The following is a 21,548-nucleotide window of genomic DNA, read 5'->3' as shown; positions in this document are numbered from 1 at the left end:
AAAGAGTGTTCCCGTTTGCACTAGCTTATATTACCTCAAGCCCAAATTTTGGTGGGTTATATCATACTTTTTCTTCTTTGCTCCTTTATCTATTGAACATATACTCATTTCTCCTGTCATTTTGCTACATATTTCCCTCTCCTTTTCATAAAAAGCCATGAAAAATTGTGACTTCTCTCAAACTAAATTGAAATGTGTTCACTTGTGCTCGGAGAGGCAACACAAATACTATAGATTTCTTATTTTAAAGGTAAATCTCTTTCTAGCTTATAATAAAGAGATTCATTTCAGTTAAAATGGAATTTTATTTGTCCTGTACCTAAAATTTTTGTTCATCACTAGACAAATAAAATGATCATATTTTAATAGTGCTAATCATATTTTAATAGTGCTTTTATTTTCATGGAATATGATTTTTTAAATAATAGTAACACTTGGAGTTATATTAAAATGTTAAATATAGAGACCAATTTGAAACAGTATATAAATATAACCATTCAATAATCCCTATTTTACATTGTTAAACATACGTTTTTCAGAGATAGTTTAAAATATTTACGTTTTTGCAAAGTTATATATTAAAAATAAGCTTGTTAAAGCCTCTACGTGTAACTTATCATTTACTGGTATAAAAAGGCAAGGAATTTACTGAAATAAAAGGCATTCTGTAATAAAAATAAATGTTGAAAGGTGGTAAATAAAAATCTGGAGCAAGTGATTTTTATGACAATAAGTGAAATATTATTATAGAGCTTATATTGTTGATTATAAATATATTTATGACTGTTGGTGAAATAATGCATATAATTAGGTTTACATGTATTCAACAAACATTTACCAAACTCTTATTAGACACAAGTTTCTAAAGACCTAGTTTCTACTCTCACAGAGTGTAGGGGAAACAGGCACATAGCATTTATAAGAGGAAGATATGGAAGGTGCAGTTGCACAACAGAAGAAAATCCACACCTTTCTAGGATCAGTCAGTTAAGACCAGAATTGAAAGATGAGTAAGAGTTTGCCAAGCAGATAAATTTGGAAAAGGGAGGAGAGTCATAGAGACATTAGAGAGTTTGGGGAAATACAATGATGTTGTACAATGTAGTACAACTGGAGCATAAAGAAAATAAGAGAGTAAGTAATTAAAAAGAAAAGACATAGTAGTTAGTACTCACCTTTCACTTTTCCCACCATAAAGGAGGTAAGAGGTTTTCCAAGGAGAAAGAAAAAATGGTGCTCTATTACAGACTTCAGGTAATAGTTTTCTATTTTTCAACAGGGGCAAATGCTGTATATATTAAGAGGGAGATGTAGATAGTATCTCTTATTTGGGTAAACCCTCCTATTGTTGATCATTATGCCCCTCTTTCTGTTTGTGGTGACCCATAGCTTATAAATACTCCTGAATGTCTTGTAACTCCTGAGGGTGACGGTGTGGGTAGACTGCAAGGACATTGGAAAGTAGAATGCATAGAGTGGTTTAATACAGTGACTTTTTATAGACTCATTGTATAGTGACAATGTTATGTTGGACTCTGAAGCAGCAGCAATATGCAATTTGAACCATCAATCTGTGACTTAACGAGAAATCAGCAAGTGGATCTGGACGTGGATGTGTTTTTCGAAGCCAGGATATAAATTTGGGACTACTGTCTGAAGAAAAGTGATAGCAACAGATATTATGTTGGATTTGCACCCACCAGAGTTTAGTATTTTGCAGACTTACCAGATAATTTTGTAACAGAGCCAATGCTTTTAGGTGTGAACTTTCTTCATCTGCATATACAGCCAGGTACTTGGTGGATTGACGCATGTGATGGAGTGGTCCTTTCTACATCCCTTGCCTTCTTGGTGGCTCTGAGTCCAGGCCAAGTGTTGTGGTAGGAGGCAGGCCTGGGCCCCATGCCAGCTTATTTTAGTCATCTCTAGTTGGGATTGGCTGGCTGCAACATTTTTTAAGCCAAAAGATCTCTTAGAGAAGATTAACCTCTAACTATACCCCCTATATTTGCTTGCATGATGCTGTAGCTGCTTTGCAGTTTTTACAGCCCAAAATTAGTGTTAAATGTAACCATAGCCTAGAGTGGACTGAGCTTCCAGATTTCGTTGTCATTCCATTCTTTATATGAATCTATGTTAATATGAGTCCTGACAGTTCCTCAAGGTAGTGACTTCATGCCGGTAGCTTTAATTACCAGAGATATTCCTTCCCATCAAACATACAATCTTGAAATGCTTATCGGTTTTGCCCCCAAGAGTTATAAGGATTGCATTCTATTTGGTAACTATAGTTTCTTTATTTATACTTAAATATATATTTCAATTTATTTAGAACTTGTTATCAATCCTTTCACACCAGACTTCTTCTCTCATGCATTCTCTATTGTAACTCATCTATTGTTGGCTAGGTTACATCTTTAGGAAGAGTAGTATATCAGGGCCTTATTTCCTGATTTTATGCATATTTGAGAATGTCTTTCAATTGCCTTTAAAAGTGAAAAACTTGGCTAGGTACAAAATTCTTGGGTCATGTCTAGAACAGATCTACCTGTATTTGGCATTTAGGGGTGTGATAATAATCATAATTGTAGTAGACAGTCATTAAGTACTTGCTATATACCAGACTATTCTAAGCTCTTACATGAGCTCATTTAGTCCTTAAATGTGGCCCAAGGTACTAACATTATCTTCCTTTTACTTGCCATAGGTCACCTAGCTAATAAGTAGTGAGGTTGAATTTCGAACTTAAGCAGTATTGCTCCAAAGTTCATACCCTTAACTTCCTACACAACCTCTTGGGTTAATTAAGCTAAAATGTCTAGTTATGTGACCTTAAGCATGTTACTTAACTTATCTGTGCCTCAGTTAATTTTATAAAATGGGAGTAATAATACCTCCCAAGGTTGCTGTGATGATTAAATGAGTTAATATATGCAAATAGCTTGTAACAGTGCCTAGCACATAGTAAGTGCTTAGTAATTGTCTGTTGTTGTTATTATTATTATCTTACAGATTGTAGGTTTCAGATACGAGCTTTTTGCGGTACGCGGGCCTCTCACTGCTGTGGCCTCTCCTGTCGCGGAGCACAGGCTCCGGACGCACAGGCCCAGCGGCCATGGCTCACGGGCCCAGCCGCTCCGCGGCACGTGGGATCCTCCCGGACCGGGGCACGAACCCACGCCCCTTGCATCGCAGGCCGACTCCCAACCACTGCGCCACCAGGGAAGCTCTAGATATGAGCTTTGAACAAGCAATCTGACTTCAGTAACTGCTCTTCAGCACTGCAGTATATGTAGTTAAGATGGCGTTTCAATTAAGTGGGGAAAAGGGATTATTCAAAAAACAGTGTTGGGACATACTCAATAAACAATAAATATTTGTTGAATTAATGAGGATTTTGTAAAAGTGCGTATATATTTACTTAACAAATATTAACAAATAGATGTTAAATACCTTCTAGGTCTGTATAGACAGATTGGAAGAAAACACGAAAATGAAATTAGTTGCATGATAATGAGATTGTAGATGATTTTCTGTTTTGAATTTCCTTAATTTGTTACAAAATTTCTCTGATGATACAATTTATGAAATGAAAAATTTGACCAGATAATCACTAAATTCTTTTTCATATATTTTAAGTTTGAGGTACCTACAGAGAGGTAGTTGGAAGGTCAGAGCTCAGGATGAGATTTTGGAGCCATGCAGAGATGATGAGACTACCCACCTAGTGTGTACAGTGGAATACAACGTATAAGGAATAGGCAAAGGAAGAGGGATCAGCAGTGGGAACTTAAACTGAACTGTTGTAAAGAAGATGAAAAGTCAGAAGAGACATGCTTCAAATAAAATGGGGGACAGGTGTGGAGAGAAATCACCCACAGCAAATTGTACAGAAAGTCAAGGAAGAATTGACTGTATTTAGGAATGAAGAAATCTTTGACGATGTTACTCAACTTTATTAGAACAGTGAACGTATAAGCCAAATTACAGTATGCTGAGGAGTAAAGGAAATTGAATAAAGACTGTAAATATAGATGACTTTTTCAACAACTTAGATGACAAAGAAAGGGATGAAGTCAAGGAGACTTTAGAGTGAGACAGTTTATTTTTCCTGATGCTGGATTTTTTGAAATGGAAAAACTTGAGGAGAAAGGAGGACATCATTGGAGGGGCAGAGAATAAAGATTTTAGGAGAGAAAGGGGGAAATGGATGGTGAAGATTTGAAAGCAGGTAGGAAGGAATGGTTTCAGGAACAGACTGAGTGCCCTCTTATGGGGACTCTTTGAAACACTGAAAGGGGTGCTGTTGTAAATCATTTAAGAAACAGAAATGAGAAAACTCAGCAGCATTGCAGCTGCTGATGGTTCAGGATTTTTTTCTGGATATTCATGACAGAGGAGTAGAGAGCAGAACAGCCTCGCTTCAAACAACAATTACATCTCTGACACTGTTTAGGTTTGTTCTCTGGATAGCACAGAAAATCTTGCTTTCTATTGTCTGTTCTCTCTTCTTGTGAGAAATCAGTGTAGAGTCTAGATAAATGGTGATAGATCAATAGATAGATAAACTTACACACACTTTTACTTCCACACTCACTCCTGCAGCCTGCAAATATAACTTGTGGAAAAAAATTAAACCATAGTTAGATCAGAAAGTAGCATGCAGTACATTCTGCTCATCTAGTGGGCATGGATGTGAAGCTTCATAACTGCCCTTTATTAGGAGGAAAGCTCAATGCCCAGGACTCCTAAACAAGAGAATAAACACTAGTATGTGAGAGTACATGAATATAAGTTTGTGGAGGAATACATTTTTAAGAAAAGACTATCTGTAGTTATCCAAAAATACCCCAGGCCAAGAACCATTTTGTTATTAGCTATCCCATAGACATGCCCTTTTTGCCATTCGCCATTGGAGCATAACCTTTTCCCTGCTCAGTTAAGCACACATTTAAGGTACCTCTGTGTTCCTGTATTACAAACTTTGTCCAAAAGAGTGGATCTGATTTTAATGTAGACAAATATAAAATACTATAGGAAAATTCCATAATTTTAAAAATTATTTTTTATGTTTAAGTATGCTGATGATGTTAAAATCTCACAGTTTGTTTCATAGGAATTTTTTGGAAAATAACAAGTGTCAAAGCAGTAAATTTTCTAGTTAATAAATATTTACATGTTTAAGCTGAAATTTTTTTTTCATTTTTGTTTAAGTTAGATTGCTCCATGCCTTATTAAATATAACATATTTTTGGTTTAAATAATCATCATCGTTGAATATTAAATTCTTATTCCAGACTTTTGGAAGGGTATAAGTGGTTTGCCCTACACAAAATGACCCCAGGATCACGTTTTACCCTTATTTTTTTATAATTCTTCTGTCCTCTTCTTAATTGAATTCTTCTCATTGTTTTAAATTTTTCTCCCTTTGTCATTATTTCTATTATCCTGTTTTTTAATTTGTAGCCAAAATAAACGAAACAATAAAGTCAGTACAGTTAATGACATTTTTTTTACATGCTCTTCAAATTCATGAGATCCTTTAAGAGTGAGCTAGCTCCAGGATTTTAAGGATTAAACACATAGGTTTTATAAAAAGCCTATTACAGAGACTTCTTTAATTGTCTGTATCTGTTTTCTTGAAGGTTTATATGCCAAAAAGAAAAGGTTTTACTAGAACTTGCCTATCTTAACACACTAATGCTTATCAGCCACATATAGCTAATCTTTAAATAACAATGATCTAAGAGCATTCTGATGCTGATGCCATTAGTAAGATGCACAGAAATTTTTTACAAAATATTTTTAAAGGAGTCCTAGAATTGGTTTCTAAGCTGTATTTCCCCTCATTTAGGCTCCTGAAGGCATGGGTAAAGTATTAAGCAAGTTTGGAGCATTACCAGCATTCAGCTATGCAAGCAAGAGGCTGGCTGAGACAGTCATGCACTTGCTAATGTGCACCTCTCCTCTTTTTCAGTTGTCACTGCATAAACTTTCTGGCGGTCTTGAGATATTATAAAAATAATTTATACTTTTTTGTTTTTTAGGGCAGCATAACTACTTATGTGCTGGAAGAAACGACTGCATTGTTGATAAAATCCGCAGAAAAAACTGCCCAGCATGTCGCCTTAGAAAGTGCTGTCAGGCTGGCATGGTTCTTGGAGGTAATGATGATGTTTTCATCAATAACATACTGTCTGATATTTACATTATAAGACGGTGGGTCAGAAAATCCTAGTTTTCTTATTTCTGTCTTGATTATTGGTGTCTGGATGAAGCAATCAATACCATCTCATTAATGCTGTGGATTTCCAGCAAGTTGAAGTTTGTTATAGAGAAGTAGTAAACCTCCATTTGTCTATATTGCCTATACGAAGATGTTATGGGATGTTCACCACCTCTCATTAAGTGACATGGCTGGAGTTCAGGCTCTGCTACTCACTGCCCATGCAGTCTTGAGTAAGTCACCAACCCTTTCTGAGCATCAGTTTATTTGTCTATAAAATGAGAATAATGAAGTCCCTTCCAGCTCAAAAACTGACTCCATGAATTGGTTAAGTACATTAATCTCCATCCCTTCCTCTCTCTATCAACCCCTCCCTTTCTATTTCCCTCCCCCATTCTCTTTAAGTAACTAGACATTGCACACTCACACTTACCAGGTACTATTTTAAGTTCTGGCAGTGTTAGCAGCAAACAAAATGGACCAAATCCCTGTCTTCGTGGAGCTTACAATCTAGGGGGAGGAGCAATAAATATATATGTCAAATGATGATAAGTGCTGTGGATTGTATTAAGCAGGGTCAGTTAATGGGGAGTATCAGGGAGGAGAATCACTCCTGAACCTTTACTCTGATTAATATTTTCATTTTATTTAGTCATTTCCTAAAGCAAAAATGTCTCTGAAATCCTGAGTTGGATGTTATAGTCATAATTTTCCTAACACAGGTTTAAAAAATTCATAACTATTTAAATATATATTCAGTATACCACCTAACACAGATCAGGTACTGTAAATGGTATGTGTTACCTTCTGAGAAGGAGTGTATGAGACCAATAAGTTTTGAATGCCCACTGTGTTAAGCACCCTGCTTAGTTCTGTCTTTGCTGCCTGTGAACATGATACAGTCTAATCAGTAATAAAATAATTATTAAACGGAAGAGTAGGTGATTTAAGAGAAGTTCCAAACATTACTATGCAAGTAGAGCAAAAGAATGAATTAATTCTATCTGAGGGAGTTGGCAAAAGCTTCAGCGAGGAGGCTTTCAAAGGGTGAATAGAAACTTTATAAGTGGAAAAGGAGAAAGGTATTTACACTGAAAAATGATGTATTCAGTGACAATTTTTCTGGAAAGTCAACTCTTTACTGGGAACAGCAAGAAATGAAGCTTGAAAGCTATCTTGGGCCAGCTGGGATCTGGAGTTTGAACTCTATTCTGTATGCAGTGGAACCAGTGATCTTTCTAATAAACCATCTGTGGACCATCCATGCGATAAAGCCCAGATTTCTAAATGCAGCACATGGGCCCTTTCATGACCTAGCAACTACTCTCTCTTTTTCTAAGCCCTACTCCCACCAATCCTTGGGGAACCCGACAATCCAGTCACCAACTTTCACCGGTCTTTGCACACATTTGACTTTTTCCTGCACCATTCTCCTTTCACTACTTGTGAACTGTTACATATCCTTCATATTAATTTCAAGTGTCACGATTTTTGTGAAATCTTCCCATCACCCCAGTCAGTGCAGAGACAGGTGTTTTGTGGGGATACAGTTCAAAGTAGTGCTTTTCATATCTGGGGAGGTTGAAAGCCCTTGAGCCAGCCTCGATTAGACCTTGCCCTGATTGTACTTACTTCAGCATTCCTACCCTTGCAATGCAAGGTTGACCAAAGTGGAAGTCATGAGACCCAGCCACCCTACCCTAGCCCACATGAGGCACCAAGAATTCACTCTCTTCCCATAGCTTCTTGTATACCCTCGTTATAGTACTCACCTCATTGCTTTGTAACTGTTTACTGGTATCCCATTCAAGGATTTTCTCCTAATCCAAGATTGAGTTGATTGCAAGCAGGAATTTCATTTAGGTGTTTTACCACCAAAGTACTTGTTTAAGAAGTGCTCACTAAAGATTTGTGACTATTATTTTGAAGTCATTTGAAGTATAGGTCTCTATACATTCTTAAACATGAAGTCCAACTGTAGTCATTTCCAGGACACAAGAAAGAGTGTTTGGAGGAGGCAAAGGGGATATGGTCTAATGTAGTGTTTTTCACTTTGAGGAAGGGTGCTAGCCCTTGAAGCAGTCTTCCATTCCATGATTGCATTTATTTTAATGGTCTTACTATTATAATGGAAAAGTGATTTAAGATGGACCAAAGTAAAAATGATGAGGCACCCAGCCACTGAGAAACTTGGGTTTGTTCAGAAGAGAAACTTGGGTTCCAGCCATCAACAAGACAGATGCTCAGTAAGAAACAGAGTAACAAGGAGAAGAGAACTTCAGAGAAGACTCAGAACTGGGATGAAAGGGGAGGATGTCCATTCCAGGGACATAATCTTAAGTAGCATCAACAGGGTCAGCAGCAAGACCACAGAGCTGTTGTAATTGACTTCAGCCCCAGCCTCAGAGATTAGAAAGAGAAATGGGCAGAAATATGAGCATATTGTCCTTAATTTTCTTGTGTTCCCATCACATTCGCAAGGTTCTCTGTTACCAACCTGTGTCTCAGTTCTCCTGAAATCTTATGGATTTTTCTCCCCTTGCATAATTTATTTCAATCAGTAAACTACCTTTTATTGCTGGTGACCATAAAATTTATCATTCAAATCAGGACACAACTGAGAATAAAATGGAGCATAGGAATAATTAAACTAGTATAACAGATGTAAACTGACACTGTCCCAGGCTATCTGGACCACAGGGCAAGTCCCCTGTTTTTCCAATTAGAAGATGCAGATGTGTCCTGACCAAAATGAATATGAAAAACTTCTGGGAATGTAGCTGAAATAATCAAGTGTTTACTTATATAATATTTCATTTATTATTTTAGTTAAACACAAATATTTTAATTACATACAAAAATCTATTGATTTTCTACTCTCACATTTTATAAACAATTTTATTCCAACTAATTTCACAAACCTTTGGCAGCAGGACCTTTCCTCCAGTAGAGCCATTTTTTAAGTCAGCTAATTATTTCCCAGAGTTCATCAGCATTTTATCTAAAATGTTTGATATGTAGCACTTCTTGAATTCATATACAGTAATAATAATATAATTGGAAATCTATCCTAAGACAAAAATACCTATCCATATAACAGTTTTTAATGATTGTCCTATGAGAGGTTTTTTTTGGTGATTTCCCCATAAAATAAACACTTGCTGTATTATTTAATTGTGGAATATATCAAGCCTACCAAAATATTAAATGAATAAACACCTATGTGTCCATCACTCAGTTTTTAATATCAGATCATTTTTCATATTTTCTTCACTTTTGTTGTATTTTATAAGGAATAAGACATTACAGGCATTTTGAAACTTCTGATTTGTCCTTCCCTAAACCCATTAAGTTCATTTCTTATTCACAGATAACCAATATGCTGAATTATGGCTCAACATATTCATACTTGTAATTCTTGTATATGAATTCTTGAGTAATGCAGTACAGTATTGAATATTCCTAAACTTTATATACATGGCATTACACTGTACATGTACTTCTTCAATTTGCTTTTTCACTCCATGTTGTGTTTTTGAGATTTGTTTATATTTGTACATGTTGCTAGGGTTACATTTTAACTTCTCTATGATACTTCATTTTACAAACATTCCATGGTGCTTTTCACTTTCTTCTATTAATGGATATTTATTTCTAATTTTTCATAATTATAAAATATGCAGCAATAAACATTCTTGTACCTGTATCTTTATGCATCTATTTGAAAAGTTCTCTAAGTTATATATATATAGAAAGGAATTAAGTCTGGTTCACTAAGATATTATGTACCTTCAAACTTACTAAATGTTACCTAATCACCTAATTACCCTCTGGAGTCTTTGCTTCCACTAATGTTTGAGAGTTCTTGTTATTATGCATCCTTACCTGTACTTGGTATTTTCAGACTTTAAAATTTTTCTAATTCGATGGTCATAAAATTGGTATCCGGTTTCAGTTTAATTTTTTTGTCCTGGATTAGTGGTGAAGGCAAATATTGCTATCTTTATTGGCCATTTATATTCCCTGTTCCATGAATTAGCTGTTCATATTTATTGGCCATTTTTCAACTGGATTGTTTGTCTTTTTTCTTATTGATCCATACAACTTACCTCTATACTCTCTACTAGTCCTTTGCAATCTGTGTCCTAAATTTTTGCCTTATTTATGATGTCTTTTTTCTAATTTTTATATAATCACATGTCAGTATTCTCCCTTTATATCTCTTAACCCTGAAATCATACAGATAATCTACTAAAAATCATCTAAAATCTTATAAGTCTGTTTTTCACACTCATGTCCTTAACCTACCTACAAGTATCTTCTTAGGTAGGGAGGCAAGAATAAAACCTTATTTTCTATATGGATAACCAGTTGCCAGAGCACATTTATTGACACATGGTCTTCAATATGTTTTTGATAGTGCACTCCTGTAGAAGTAAAAATGTTCTCAGCCTTCACCCCCAACTCAGGTCTATTTATAAGCAAATTATACATATGTGCTACTATCAAATTATATTATGTATTAGTGATGCTTAATTTCTTTTTATTTCCTTACTAAAAATATAAAAAGTAATTGGAATATTTTTCTGACAGTACTCCAATTACAAATTCCACTGGAATTTGTAATCCATTTCTGTTATATATCTAATTTCCGTATGTGTTTGCTTTTCTTCCTGGCTTCTCTGTTCTGTTCCATTGTATATACCTGCACCACTACCACACACTCTGAAATATTACAGGTATCAAGCTACATATTGATACCTGGTAGAATAAGTCACCTGAAGTTACACTTCTTCCAAATTGTTGGCTTTTGTTGGCCCTCTAAATTGTTCTTTTAAAGTGATGCTTAAAAGGTTTATTCATAATGGTATCTAACACTTAAAACCATGAGTTCTTACCCCTGGGAATTAGGTATATATCAAAATTCTTTGCCTCTTCTTTTTTCCATCAGATAACCTTTACAATCCTGTGGTCAGCATCACACACTGAGAAATAGCATAGTGGTGCGTTTAATTATTTCATAAGTAGGTTTGCACAGAGGTTTATTAGAAAGAAGCTGGCAGCACACCCTGATATGTTACAGTCCTGATGTTGTTCTTCCTGGGATAGTCAGTGGTAAGAGTCTGGAGGTCAGTAACCTAACTCACGGAAACCAGGAAGAAGGTAGTCAATTTATTGGATTCGATTCTAATTGCTAGTCCTGTAATAAATTTCTGGAGTAAGGGGGAGTGTACTTGTGGTCTACTGAGAATTACAACTTATTTTAAAAGACGATAAGAGTTGCTTAAGGTTCAATTCTTCAATAATTAGAAGAGTTTCACCGAAGTAATAATTGCCTATACACTACTGAAAGTAGAGCCCATGTTCTCTTCCTCCCTTGTTTCCTTCCATCTTTCCTTCTTTTTTCTTTCCTTCTTCATGTTTGTCACTTTTCTTAGGTTTCTCATTTCTAATAGAGTCCATTTGAATAACAAAAGATGAAACAGAAGAGAACATTGACTATTGTAAATAATGCTGCAATGAGCATAGGAGTGCATATATCTTTTTGAGTAAGTATTTTTATTTTCTTCAGGTAAACACCCAGAGGTGGCATTGCTGGATAATATGGTAGTTCTATTTTAGTTTATTTGAACACCTCCATACTGTTTTCCACAGTGGCTGCACCAATTTACATTCCCACCAACAATGCATGAAAGTTCCTTTTTCTCCATATCCTTACCAACACTTGTTATTTCTTGTCTTTTTGATGATAGCCATCCTGACAGGTGCAAGGAGATATCTCATTGTGGTTTTGATTTTCATTTCCCTGATATTACTGATGTTGAGCACCTTTTCGTGGCCATCTGTATGTCTTCTTTGGAAAAATGCCTATTCAGATCCTCTACCTATTTTTTGATTGGATACATGATTTGCAAATATTTTCTCCCATTCAGGTAGTTGCCTTTTCATTGCAACATTATTTACAATAGCTACAACATGGAAACAACCTAAAGTGTCCACTGTGGGGTGAATGGATAAAGAATATGTGGTGTATGGAACCACATACATTATTCAACATTATTCAACAATAAAAAAGTGGAATCTTGCCATTTTTGGCAACATGGATGGGATGGAACTTAAGGGCATTATTCTAAGTGAAATAAGTCAGACAGAGAAAGACAAATACTGTATAATCTCACTTATATGTGGACCCTAAAAAAAAATGAGCTCAAAGATACAGAGGACAAATTGTTTGATGACAGAGGCAGGGGATGGGAGAGGGTGAAATGAATGAAAATGGCCAAAAGGTACAAACTTACAGTTATGAAACAAATAAGTTATGGATATGTAATGTACAGCTTGGTGACTATAGCTAATAATACTGTATTGTATATTTGAAAGATTCTAAGAGAGTAGATCTTAAAAGTTCTCATCACAAAAAAAAATAGTTCCACAAATAATGAATCATCATGTGGTACGTCTAAAACTAATCTGATGTTATATGTCTATTTTATCTCATTAAAAAAAAGAGAGAGAATATTGAAAAACTTTTAAAAGAGTTAATAATCTTATGGTAGAATATCAGAGATCAGAAATATTAATGTTTTGACATGTCATGACATAGATTTGCAGATCGTTCTTATTTGCTTCAGCAGCTATGTTCTGATTATGAGAATTATGTTTGAGTTATTTGGTCTCTTAGTTGCGTATGATTGTTTTTAATGACTCACTTCCCTTACCTTCACCAGGTCACAGTGAACTTTTGCATTTTGTTCATTGCTGTACAGTACTGAGTTGGAAAGATAGTTCACTCTAAAGGATGGTAATATATCTTCTAATTTAGGTGTTCTGCTTCTAACTTATTTCCTTTAGAAAACATTTTGTGTAATGACTCAGAAAAATGTTTTTCTGAAATGAATACAGCTCTTTATTTTGCATTTGTGGTAAAAATGCTGAACTATTATAAAATAATTTGCTCTTTCAAAAATAAGTAGCTTTCTACATAAAGGAGTGATTAAATGCATAGTTATATTTGCTGATGTTTTTTAAAGCTGGAGACTATTTTTATTGGTTTGTTTTTGTTTTGTTTTGTTTTGTTGGTAGAGAGCCTTATCCTCAAATTTTAAAAGGTTATGTTAGAAAGCAGTTTCTCTCTTACCTCCTCCTACACCTAGATTGGCCTCATTCTCTGGGCAAAGATAATAACTTTCTGGGCTTCAGAGTACAGGTTGTGTGGTAAAGTTGGGTTTCTTTTCTTTTTCTTTTTCCTCCTCCTACACTTGAAGCCAACAAAGCCTCAATTTCTTTTCTGAAGAATTCCAAAATTCTTGAATTTGGGACACTTAACACCACCTTTTCTGGAAGTATAGGTGCCTACTCTCTGCCTTTAATTACTATAAAAAATGAAATCTGCCCTCTCAGATGAAGGAATTGCTGTGGTGATGCCTGCCACCTATCTCTTTAGAACTCTCCTGGTCTTCCTCTTATGAGCACCTCCTTTTCCACCCAACCCCTTGTGTTTGCATCATCACCCGCCAGAGACAGTATCTCTCACATTGCTCCCCCACTTTACTGCATTGAAACCTGCAGCTAAATAATGTATTTTGGTCACTGTCTGATTGTTCACCCTAAACGCCATCCCATACGCACTCGATAAGGATATTCCTTAGAGTATGTATTCTCACTTCTTTGCTTAAAGTTTTATGGGGGTTTTCAGGGACTGCTTTTATGGCTGCCATCCTGAACTGTTCAATTGTATCTATCAGTATCTACTATTCTCTAGACACAGAAAAAGTCAGGATTGAAGGGTACAAAGATTCCCTTCCATTTTCAGTCTGATTTGTTTGAAAGATGGAGGTGTTTACTCTTTTAAAAACAGCTCTAATATACTTATTGGCAAGTACCTATTTTAATTGTATAGCTCCTATTCTCTAGTATTTTTTGAAGTATTTTGATATGGGAATTAGAATTAGATTCTGAAAAAGGGAAAGCAAGCTAAGTCAGTGCTGTAAGGGGTTGTGAGAGCATAGTCCCAGTGAACTGATCCCAGCAACATCATCCTTTTGCTAATCCAAAGTAACAACATGTATCTAGACATAACCTAATGGGATAGTTGCCTGTAAATTCACCCTAACTACAGTGATGCTTATTATGATTCTCATAATGTCAAAGGATTTGCACTATTACTTAATTGTCTGCTGAGCTTTACCCTCTATTTCCCCATTTGATCCTCAGAAAGCTTTCTGGCTGCCGTAAAACTTACATTTCAGTATCCAACATAATATTCTTCTTTTGCTTCTCTGCAACAGGTCCTGTATTATCTCATGAGCACTTTATGTCTCCATTCAATATAAAATATTTTTGCCAGAAATAAAAAAAAAATAGCAGAAAGAGAAGCCATGGCAAAGTAAACAGCACTCATTTCAGAACATGATCTAGAAATAATACTCATTATTATTTTATTCATTCTAATACATTTAAATACATGTTTAACTATTTGCTCAATTTTTTCCCTAACTCAGTGCTTCATTTCGGTTTCTTTATTTTTAAAATAAACTTTTTTTTTTTTAACATCTTTATTGGGGTATAATTGCTTTACAATGGTGTGTTAGTTTCTGCTTTATAACAGAGTGAGTCAGTTATACATATACATATGTTCCCATATCTCTTCCCTCTTTGTCTCCCTCCCTCCCACCCTCCCTATCCCACCCCTCCAGACAGCCACAAAGAACCGAGCCGGTTTCCCTGTGCCATGCGGCTGCTTCCCACTGGCTATCTACCTTACGTTTGTTAGTATATATATGTCCATGTCTCTCTCTCGCCCTAACACACCTCACCCTTCCCCCTCCCCATATCCTCAAGTCTGTTCTCCAGTAGGTCTCTGTCTTTATTCCTGTTTTACCCCTAGGTTCTTCATAACATTTCTTTTTTCTTAAATTCCATATATATGTGTTAGCATACGGTATTTGTCCTTCTCTTTCTGACTTACTTCACTCTGTATGACAGACTCTAGATCTATCCACCTCATTACAAATAGCTCAATTTCGTTTCTTTTTATGGCTGAGTAATATTCCATTGTATATATGTGCCACATCTTCTTTATCCATTCATCCGACGACGGGCACTTAGGTTGTTTCCATCTCCGGGCTATTGTAAATAGAGCTGCAATGAACATTTTGGTACATGACTCTTTCTGAATTCTGGTTTCCTCAGGGTATATACCTAGTAGTGGGATTGCTGGGTCATATGGTAGTTCTATTTGTAGTTTTTTAAGGAACCTCCATACTGTTCTCCATAGTGGCTGAACCAATTCACATTCCCACCAGCAGTGCAAGAGTGTTCCCTTTTCTCCACACCCTCTCCAGCATTTATTGTTTCTAGATTTTTTGATGATGGCCATTCTGACTGGTGTGAGATGATATCTCATTGTAGTTTTGATTTGCATTTCTCTAATGATTAATGATGTTGAGCATTCTTTCATGTGTTTGTTGGCAGTCTGTATATCTTCTTTGGAGAAATGTCTATTTAGGTCTTCTGCCCATTTTTGGATTGGGTTGTTTATTTTTTTGTTATTGAGCTGCATGAGCTGCCTGTAAATTTTAGAGATTAATCCTTTGTCAGTTGATTCATTTGCAAATATTTTCTCCCATTCTGAGGGCTGTCTTTTGGTCTTGTTTATGGTTTCCTTTGCTGTGCAAAAGCTTTGAAGTTTCATTAGGTCCCATTTGTTTATTTTTGTTTTTATCTCCATTACTCTAGGAGATGGGTCAAGAAGGATCTTGCTGTGATTTATGTCATAGAGTGTTCTGCCTATGTTTTCCTCTAAGAGTTTGATAGTTTCTGGCCTTACATTTAGGTCTTTAATCCATTTTGAGCTTATTTTTGTGTATGGTGTTAGGGAGTGATCTAATCTCATACTTTTACATGTACCTATCCAATTTTCCCAGCACCACTTATTGAAGAGGCTGTCCTTTCTCCACTGTATATTCCTGCCACCTTTATCAAAGATAAGGTGACCATATGTGCATGGGTTTATCTCTGGGCTTTCTATCCTATTCCATTGATCTATCTTTCTGTTTTTGTGCCAGTACCATACTGTCTTGATTACTGTAGCTTTGTAGTATAGTCTGAAGTCAGGCAGCCTGATTCCTCCAGCTCCATTTTTTGTTCTCAAGATTGCTTTGGCTATTCGGGGTCTTTTGTGTTTCCATACAAATTGTGAAATTTTTTGTTCTAGTTCTGTGAAAAATGCCAGTGGTAGTTTGATAGGGATTGCATTGAATCTATAGATTGCTTTGGGAAGTAGAGTCATTTTCACAATGTTGATTCTTCCAATCCAAGAACATGGTATATCTCTCCATCTGTTTGTATCATCTTTAATTTCTTTCATCAGTGTCTTATAATTTTCTGCATACAGGTCTTTTGTCTCCTTAGGTAGGTTTATTCCTAGATATTTTATTCTTTTTGTTGCAATGGTAAATGGGAGTGTTTTCTTGATTTCACTTTCAGATTTTTCATCATTAGTATATAGGAATGCCAGAGATTTCTGTGCATTAATTTTGTATCCTGCTACTTTACCAAATTCATTGATTAGCTCTAGTAGTTTTCTGGTAGCATCTTTAGGATTCTCTATGTATAGTATCATGTCATCTGCAAACAGTGACAGCTTTACTTCTTCTTTTCCGATTTGGATTCCTTTTATTTCCTTTTCTTCTCTGATTGCTGTGGCTAAAACTTCCAAAACTATGTTGAATAAGAGTGGTGAGAGTGGGCAACCTTGTCTTGTTCCTGACCTTAGTGGAAATGCTTTCAGTTTTTCGCCATTGAGGATGATGTTGGCTGTGGGCTTGTCATATACGGCCTTTATTATATTGAGGAAAGTTCCCTCTACACCTACTTTCTGCAGGGTTTTTATCATAAATGGGTGTTGAATTTTGTCAAAAGCTTTCTCTGCATCTATTGAGATGATCATATGGTTTTTCTCCTTCAATTTGTTAATATGGTTAATCACATTGATAGATTTGCGTATATTGAAGAATCCTTGCATTCCTGGAATAAACCCCACTTGATCATGGTGTATGATCCTTTTAATGTGCTGTTGGATTCTGTTTGCTAGTATTTTGTTGAGGATTTTTGCATCTATGTTCATCAGTGATATTGGCCTGTAGTTTTCTTTCTTTGTGACATCCTTGTCTGGTTTTGGTATCAAGGTGATGGTGGCCTCGTAGAATGAGTTTGGGAGTGTTCCTCCCTCTGCTATATTTTGGAAGAGTTTGAGAAGAATAGGTGTTAGCTCTTCTCTAAATGTTTGATAGAATTCGCCTGTGAAGCCATCTGGTCCTGGGCTTTTGTTTGTTGGAAGATTTTTAATCACAGTTTCAATTTCAGTGTTTGTGATTGGTCTGTTCATATTTTCTATTTCTTCCTGATTCAGTCTTGGCAGTTTGTGCATTTCTAAGAATTTGTCCATTTCTTCCAGATTGTCCATTTTATTGGCATAGAGTTGCTTGTAGTAATCCCTCATGATTTTTTGTATTTCTGCAGTGTCAGTTGTTACTTCTCCTTTTTCATTTCTGATTCTATTGATTTGAGTCTTCTCCCTTATTTTCTTGATGAGTCTGGCTAATGGTTTATCAATTTTGTTAATCTTCTCAAAGAACCAGCTTTTAGTTTTATTGATCTTTGCTATTGTTTCCTTCATTTCTTTTTCATTTATTTCTGATCTGATTTTTATGATTTCTTTCCTTCTGCTAACTCTGGGGTTTTTTTGTTCTTCTTTCTCTAATTGCTTGAGGTGCAAGGTTAGGTTGTTTATTCGAGATGTTTCCTGCTTCTTAAGGTGGGCTTGTATTGCTATAAACTTCCCTCTTAGAACTGCTTTTGCTGCATCCCATAGGTTTTGGGTCGTTGTATCTCCATTGTCATTTGTTTCTAGGTATTTTTTAATTTCCTCTTTGATTTCTTCAGTGATCACTTCGTTACTAAGTAGTGTATTGTTTAGCCTCCATGTGTTTGTATTTTTTACTGCTCTTTTCCTATAATTGATATCTAATCTCATGGCGTTGTGGTCGGAAAAGATACTTGATATAATTTCAATTTTCTTAAATTTACCAAGGCTTGATTTGTGACCCAAGATATGATCTATCCTGGAGAATGTTCCATGAGCACTTGAGAAAAATGTGTATTCTGTTGTTTTTGGATGGAGTGTCCTATAAATATCAATTAAGTCCATCCTGTTTAATGTATCATTTAAAGCTTGTGTTTCCTTATTTATTTTCATTTTGGATGATCTGTCCATTGGTGAAAGTGGGGTGTTGAAGTCCCCTACTATGAATGTGTTACTGTCGATTTCCCCTTTTATGGCTGCTAGTTTTTGCCTTATGTATTGAGGTGCTCCTATGTTGGGTGCATAAATATTTACAATTGTTATATCTTCTTCTTGGATCGATCCCTTAATCATTATGTAGTGTCCTTCTTTGTCTCTTCTGATAGTCCTTATTTTAAAGTCTATTTTGTCTGATATGAGAATTGCTACTCCAGCTTTCTTTTGGTTTCCATTTGCATGGAATATCTTTTTCCATCCCCTTACTTTCAGTCTGTATGTGTCTCTAGGTCTGAAGTGGGTCTCTTGTAGACAGCATATATATGGGTCTTGTTTTTGTATCCATTCAGCCAATCTGTGTCTTTTGGTGGGAGCATTTAGTCCATTTACATTTAAGGTAATTATCGATATGTATGTTCCTATTCCCATTTTCTAAATTGTTTTGGGTTCGTTATTATAGGACTTTTCCTTCTCTTGTGTTTTTGTCTAGAGAAGTTCCTTTAGCATTTGTTGTAAAGCTGGTTTGGTGGTGCTGAACTCTCTCAGCTTTTGCTTGTCTGTAAAGGTTTTAATTTCTCCATCAAATCTGAATGAGATCCTTGCTGGGTAGAGTAATCTTGGTTGCAGGTTTTTCTCCTTCATCACTTTCAGTATGTCCTGCCACTCCCTTCTGGCTTGTAGAGTTTCTGCTGAGAGATCAGCTGTTAACCTTATGGGGATTCCCTTGTGTGTTATTTGTTGTTTTTCCCTTGCTGCTTTTAATATGCTTTCTTTGTATTTAGTTTTTGACAGTTTGATTAATATGTGTCTTGGCGTATTTCTCCTTGAATTTATCCTGTATGGGACTCTCTGTGCTTCCTGGACTTGATTAACGATTTCCTTTCCCATATTAGGGAAGTTTTCAACTATAATCTCTTCAAATATTTTCTCAGTCCCTTTCTTTTTCTCTTCTTCTTCTGGAACCCCTATAATTCGAATGTTGGTGCGTTTAATGTTGTCCCAGAGGTCTCTGAGACTGTCCTCAGTTCTTTTCATTCTTTTTTCTTTATTCTGCTCTGCAGTAGTTATTTCCACTATTTTATCTTCCAGGTCACTTATCCGTTCTTCTGCCTCATTTATTCTGCTATTGATCCCATCTAGAGTATTTTTCATTTCATTTATTGTGTTGTTCATCATTGTCTGTTTCATCTTTATTTCTTCTAGGTCCTTGTTAACTGCTTCTTGCATTTTGTCCATTCTATTTCCAAGATTTTGGATCATCTTTACTATCATTATTCTGAACTCTTTTTCAGGTAGACTGCCTATTTCCTCTTCATTTGTTAGGTCTGGTGGGTTTTTATCCTGCTCCTTCATCTGCTGTGTGTTTTTCTGTCTTCTCATTTTGCTTATCTTACTGTGATTGGGTTCACCTTTTTGCAGGCTGCAAGTTCGTAGCTCCCGTTGTTTTTGATGTCTGTCTCCAGTGGCTAAGGTTGGTTCAGTGCGTTGTGTAGGCTTCCTGGTGGAGGGGACTAGTGGCTGTGTTGTGGTGTATGAGGCTAGATCTTGTCTCTCTAGTGGGCAGGTCCACGTCTGGTGGTGTGTTTTGGGGTGTCTGTGGACTTATTATGATTTTAGGCAGCCTCTCTGCTAGTGGGTGGGGTTGTGTTCCTGTTTTGCTATATGGTTGGCATAGGTTGTCCAGCACTGTAGCTTGCTGGTCGTTGAGCGAAGCTGGGTGCTGGTGTTGAGATGGAGATCTCTGGGAGATTTTCGCCGTTTGATATTATGTGGGGCTGGGAGGTCTCTTCTTGACGAGTGTTCTGAAGTTGGCTCTCCCACCTCAGAGGCAGAGTCCTGACTCCTGGCTGGAGCAGCAAGAGCCTTTCATCCACTCGGCTCAGAATAAAAGGGAGAGAAAGTAGAGAGAATTAGTATAAGTAGGAGGAAATAGGAAAGAAAGAAAGAAAGAAAGAAAGAGAGGAGGGAAGGAAGGAAGGAGGGAAGGAAGAAAGAAAGAAAGAAGAAAAGAAAGGAAGAAGGCAAGAAGGAAAGAAAGGAGGGAGGGAGGGAGGAGGGAAGGAAGGAAGGAATGAGGGAAGGAAGGAAAAAATACAGAAAGAAAGAAGATACAGTAAAATAAAATAAAGTATAATAAAGTTATTGAATTAAAAAAATAATTATTTAGAGGAAAAAAAAAAGGGAAGGATAGAACCTTAGGACAAATGGTGGAAGCAAAGTTATAGAGACAAAATCTTACATAGAAGCATACACATATACCCTCACAAAAAGAGGTAAAGTGGAAAAAATCATAAAACTTGCTCTCCAAGTCCACCTCCTCAATTTGGGACGATTCGTTGTCTCAAAAAGGGAAGGAAGGAAGGAAAGATAGAAAGAAGGTAAAGTATAACAGAGTTCTTTAAATTAAAATTAATTATTAAGAAAAAAATTAAAAAAAAAAATGGTCGGATAGAACGCTGGGACAAATGGTGGAAGCAAACCTATACAGACAAGATCTCACACAGAAGCATACACATACACATTCACAAAAAGAGGAAAAGGGGAAAAAATCATAGATCTTGCTCTAGAAGTCCGCCTCCTCAATTTGGGATGATTCGCTGTCTATTCATGTATTCCACAGAGGCAGGGTACATCAAATTGATTGTGTAGCTTTAATCCGCTGTTTCTGAGGCTGCTGGGAGAGATTTCCCTTTTTCTTCTTTGTTCTCACAGCTCACAGGGGCTCAGCTTTCGACTTGGCCCTGCCTCTGCGTGTAGGTCGCTGGAGGGCGTCTGCTTTTTGCTCAGACAGGACGGCGTTAAAGGAGCCGCTGACTCGGGGGCTCTGGCGCTCTCAGGCCGGGGGCAGGGAGGGGCACGGAGTGCGGAGCGGTCCTGCGGCGGCAGAAGTCGGCGTGACGTTGCCCCAGCCTGAGGCCCGCCGTGTGTTCTCCCTGAGAAATTGTCCCTGGATCCCGGGAACCTGGCAGTGGCGGGCTGCACAGGCTCCCCGGAAGAGGGGTGGGGGCAGTGACCTGTGCT

At 36.6% G+C, this 21,548-nt stretch overlaps 1 protein-coding gene across 2 annotated transcripts in view; it reads left to right on the top strand.

Annotated features, from left to right (window-relative positions):
• Positions 1-21,548, top strand: part of PGR (progesterone receptor) — a 108,664-nt gene that overhangs the window by 31,365 nt on the left and 55,751 nt on the right. For both annotated transcript variants that reach the window (XM_007445611.1, XM_007445612.1), the window contains exon 3: positions 6,048-6,164. In XM_007445611.1, the coding sequence (XP_007445673.1) occupies positions 6,048-6,164 (117 nt within the window). The remainder of the gene's footprint in view (positions 1-6,047; positions 6,165-21,548) is intronic.

The sequence above is a fragment of the Lipotes vexillifer genome, unplaced genomic scaffold (assembly GCF_000442215.2).
Source record: "Lipotes vexillifer unplaced genomic scaffold, Lipotes_vexillifer_v1.1 scaffold1282, whole genome shotgun sequence".
NCBI classification, from domain to species: domain Eukaryota; kingdom Metazoa; phylum Chordata; class Mammalia; order Artiodactyla; family Lipotidae; genus Lipotes; species Lipotes vexillifer.
Note: the sequence above shows the minus strand (reverse complement) of the source record. Positions and strands in the feature narration are given on the sequence as shown.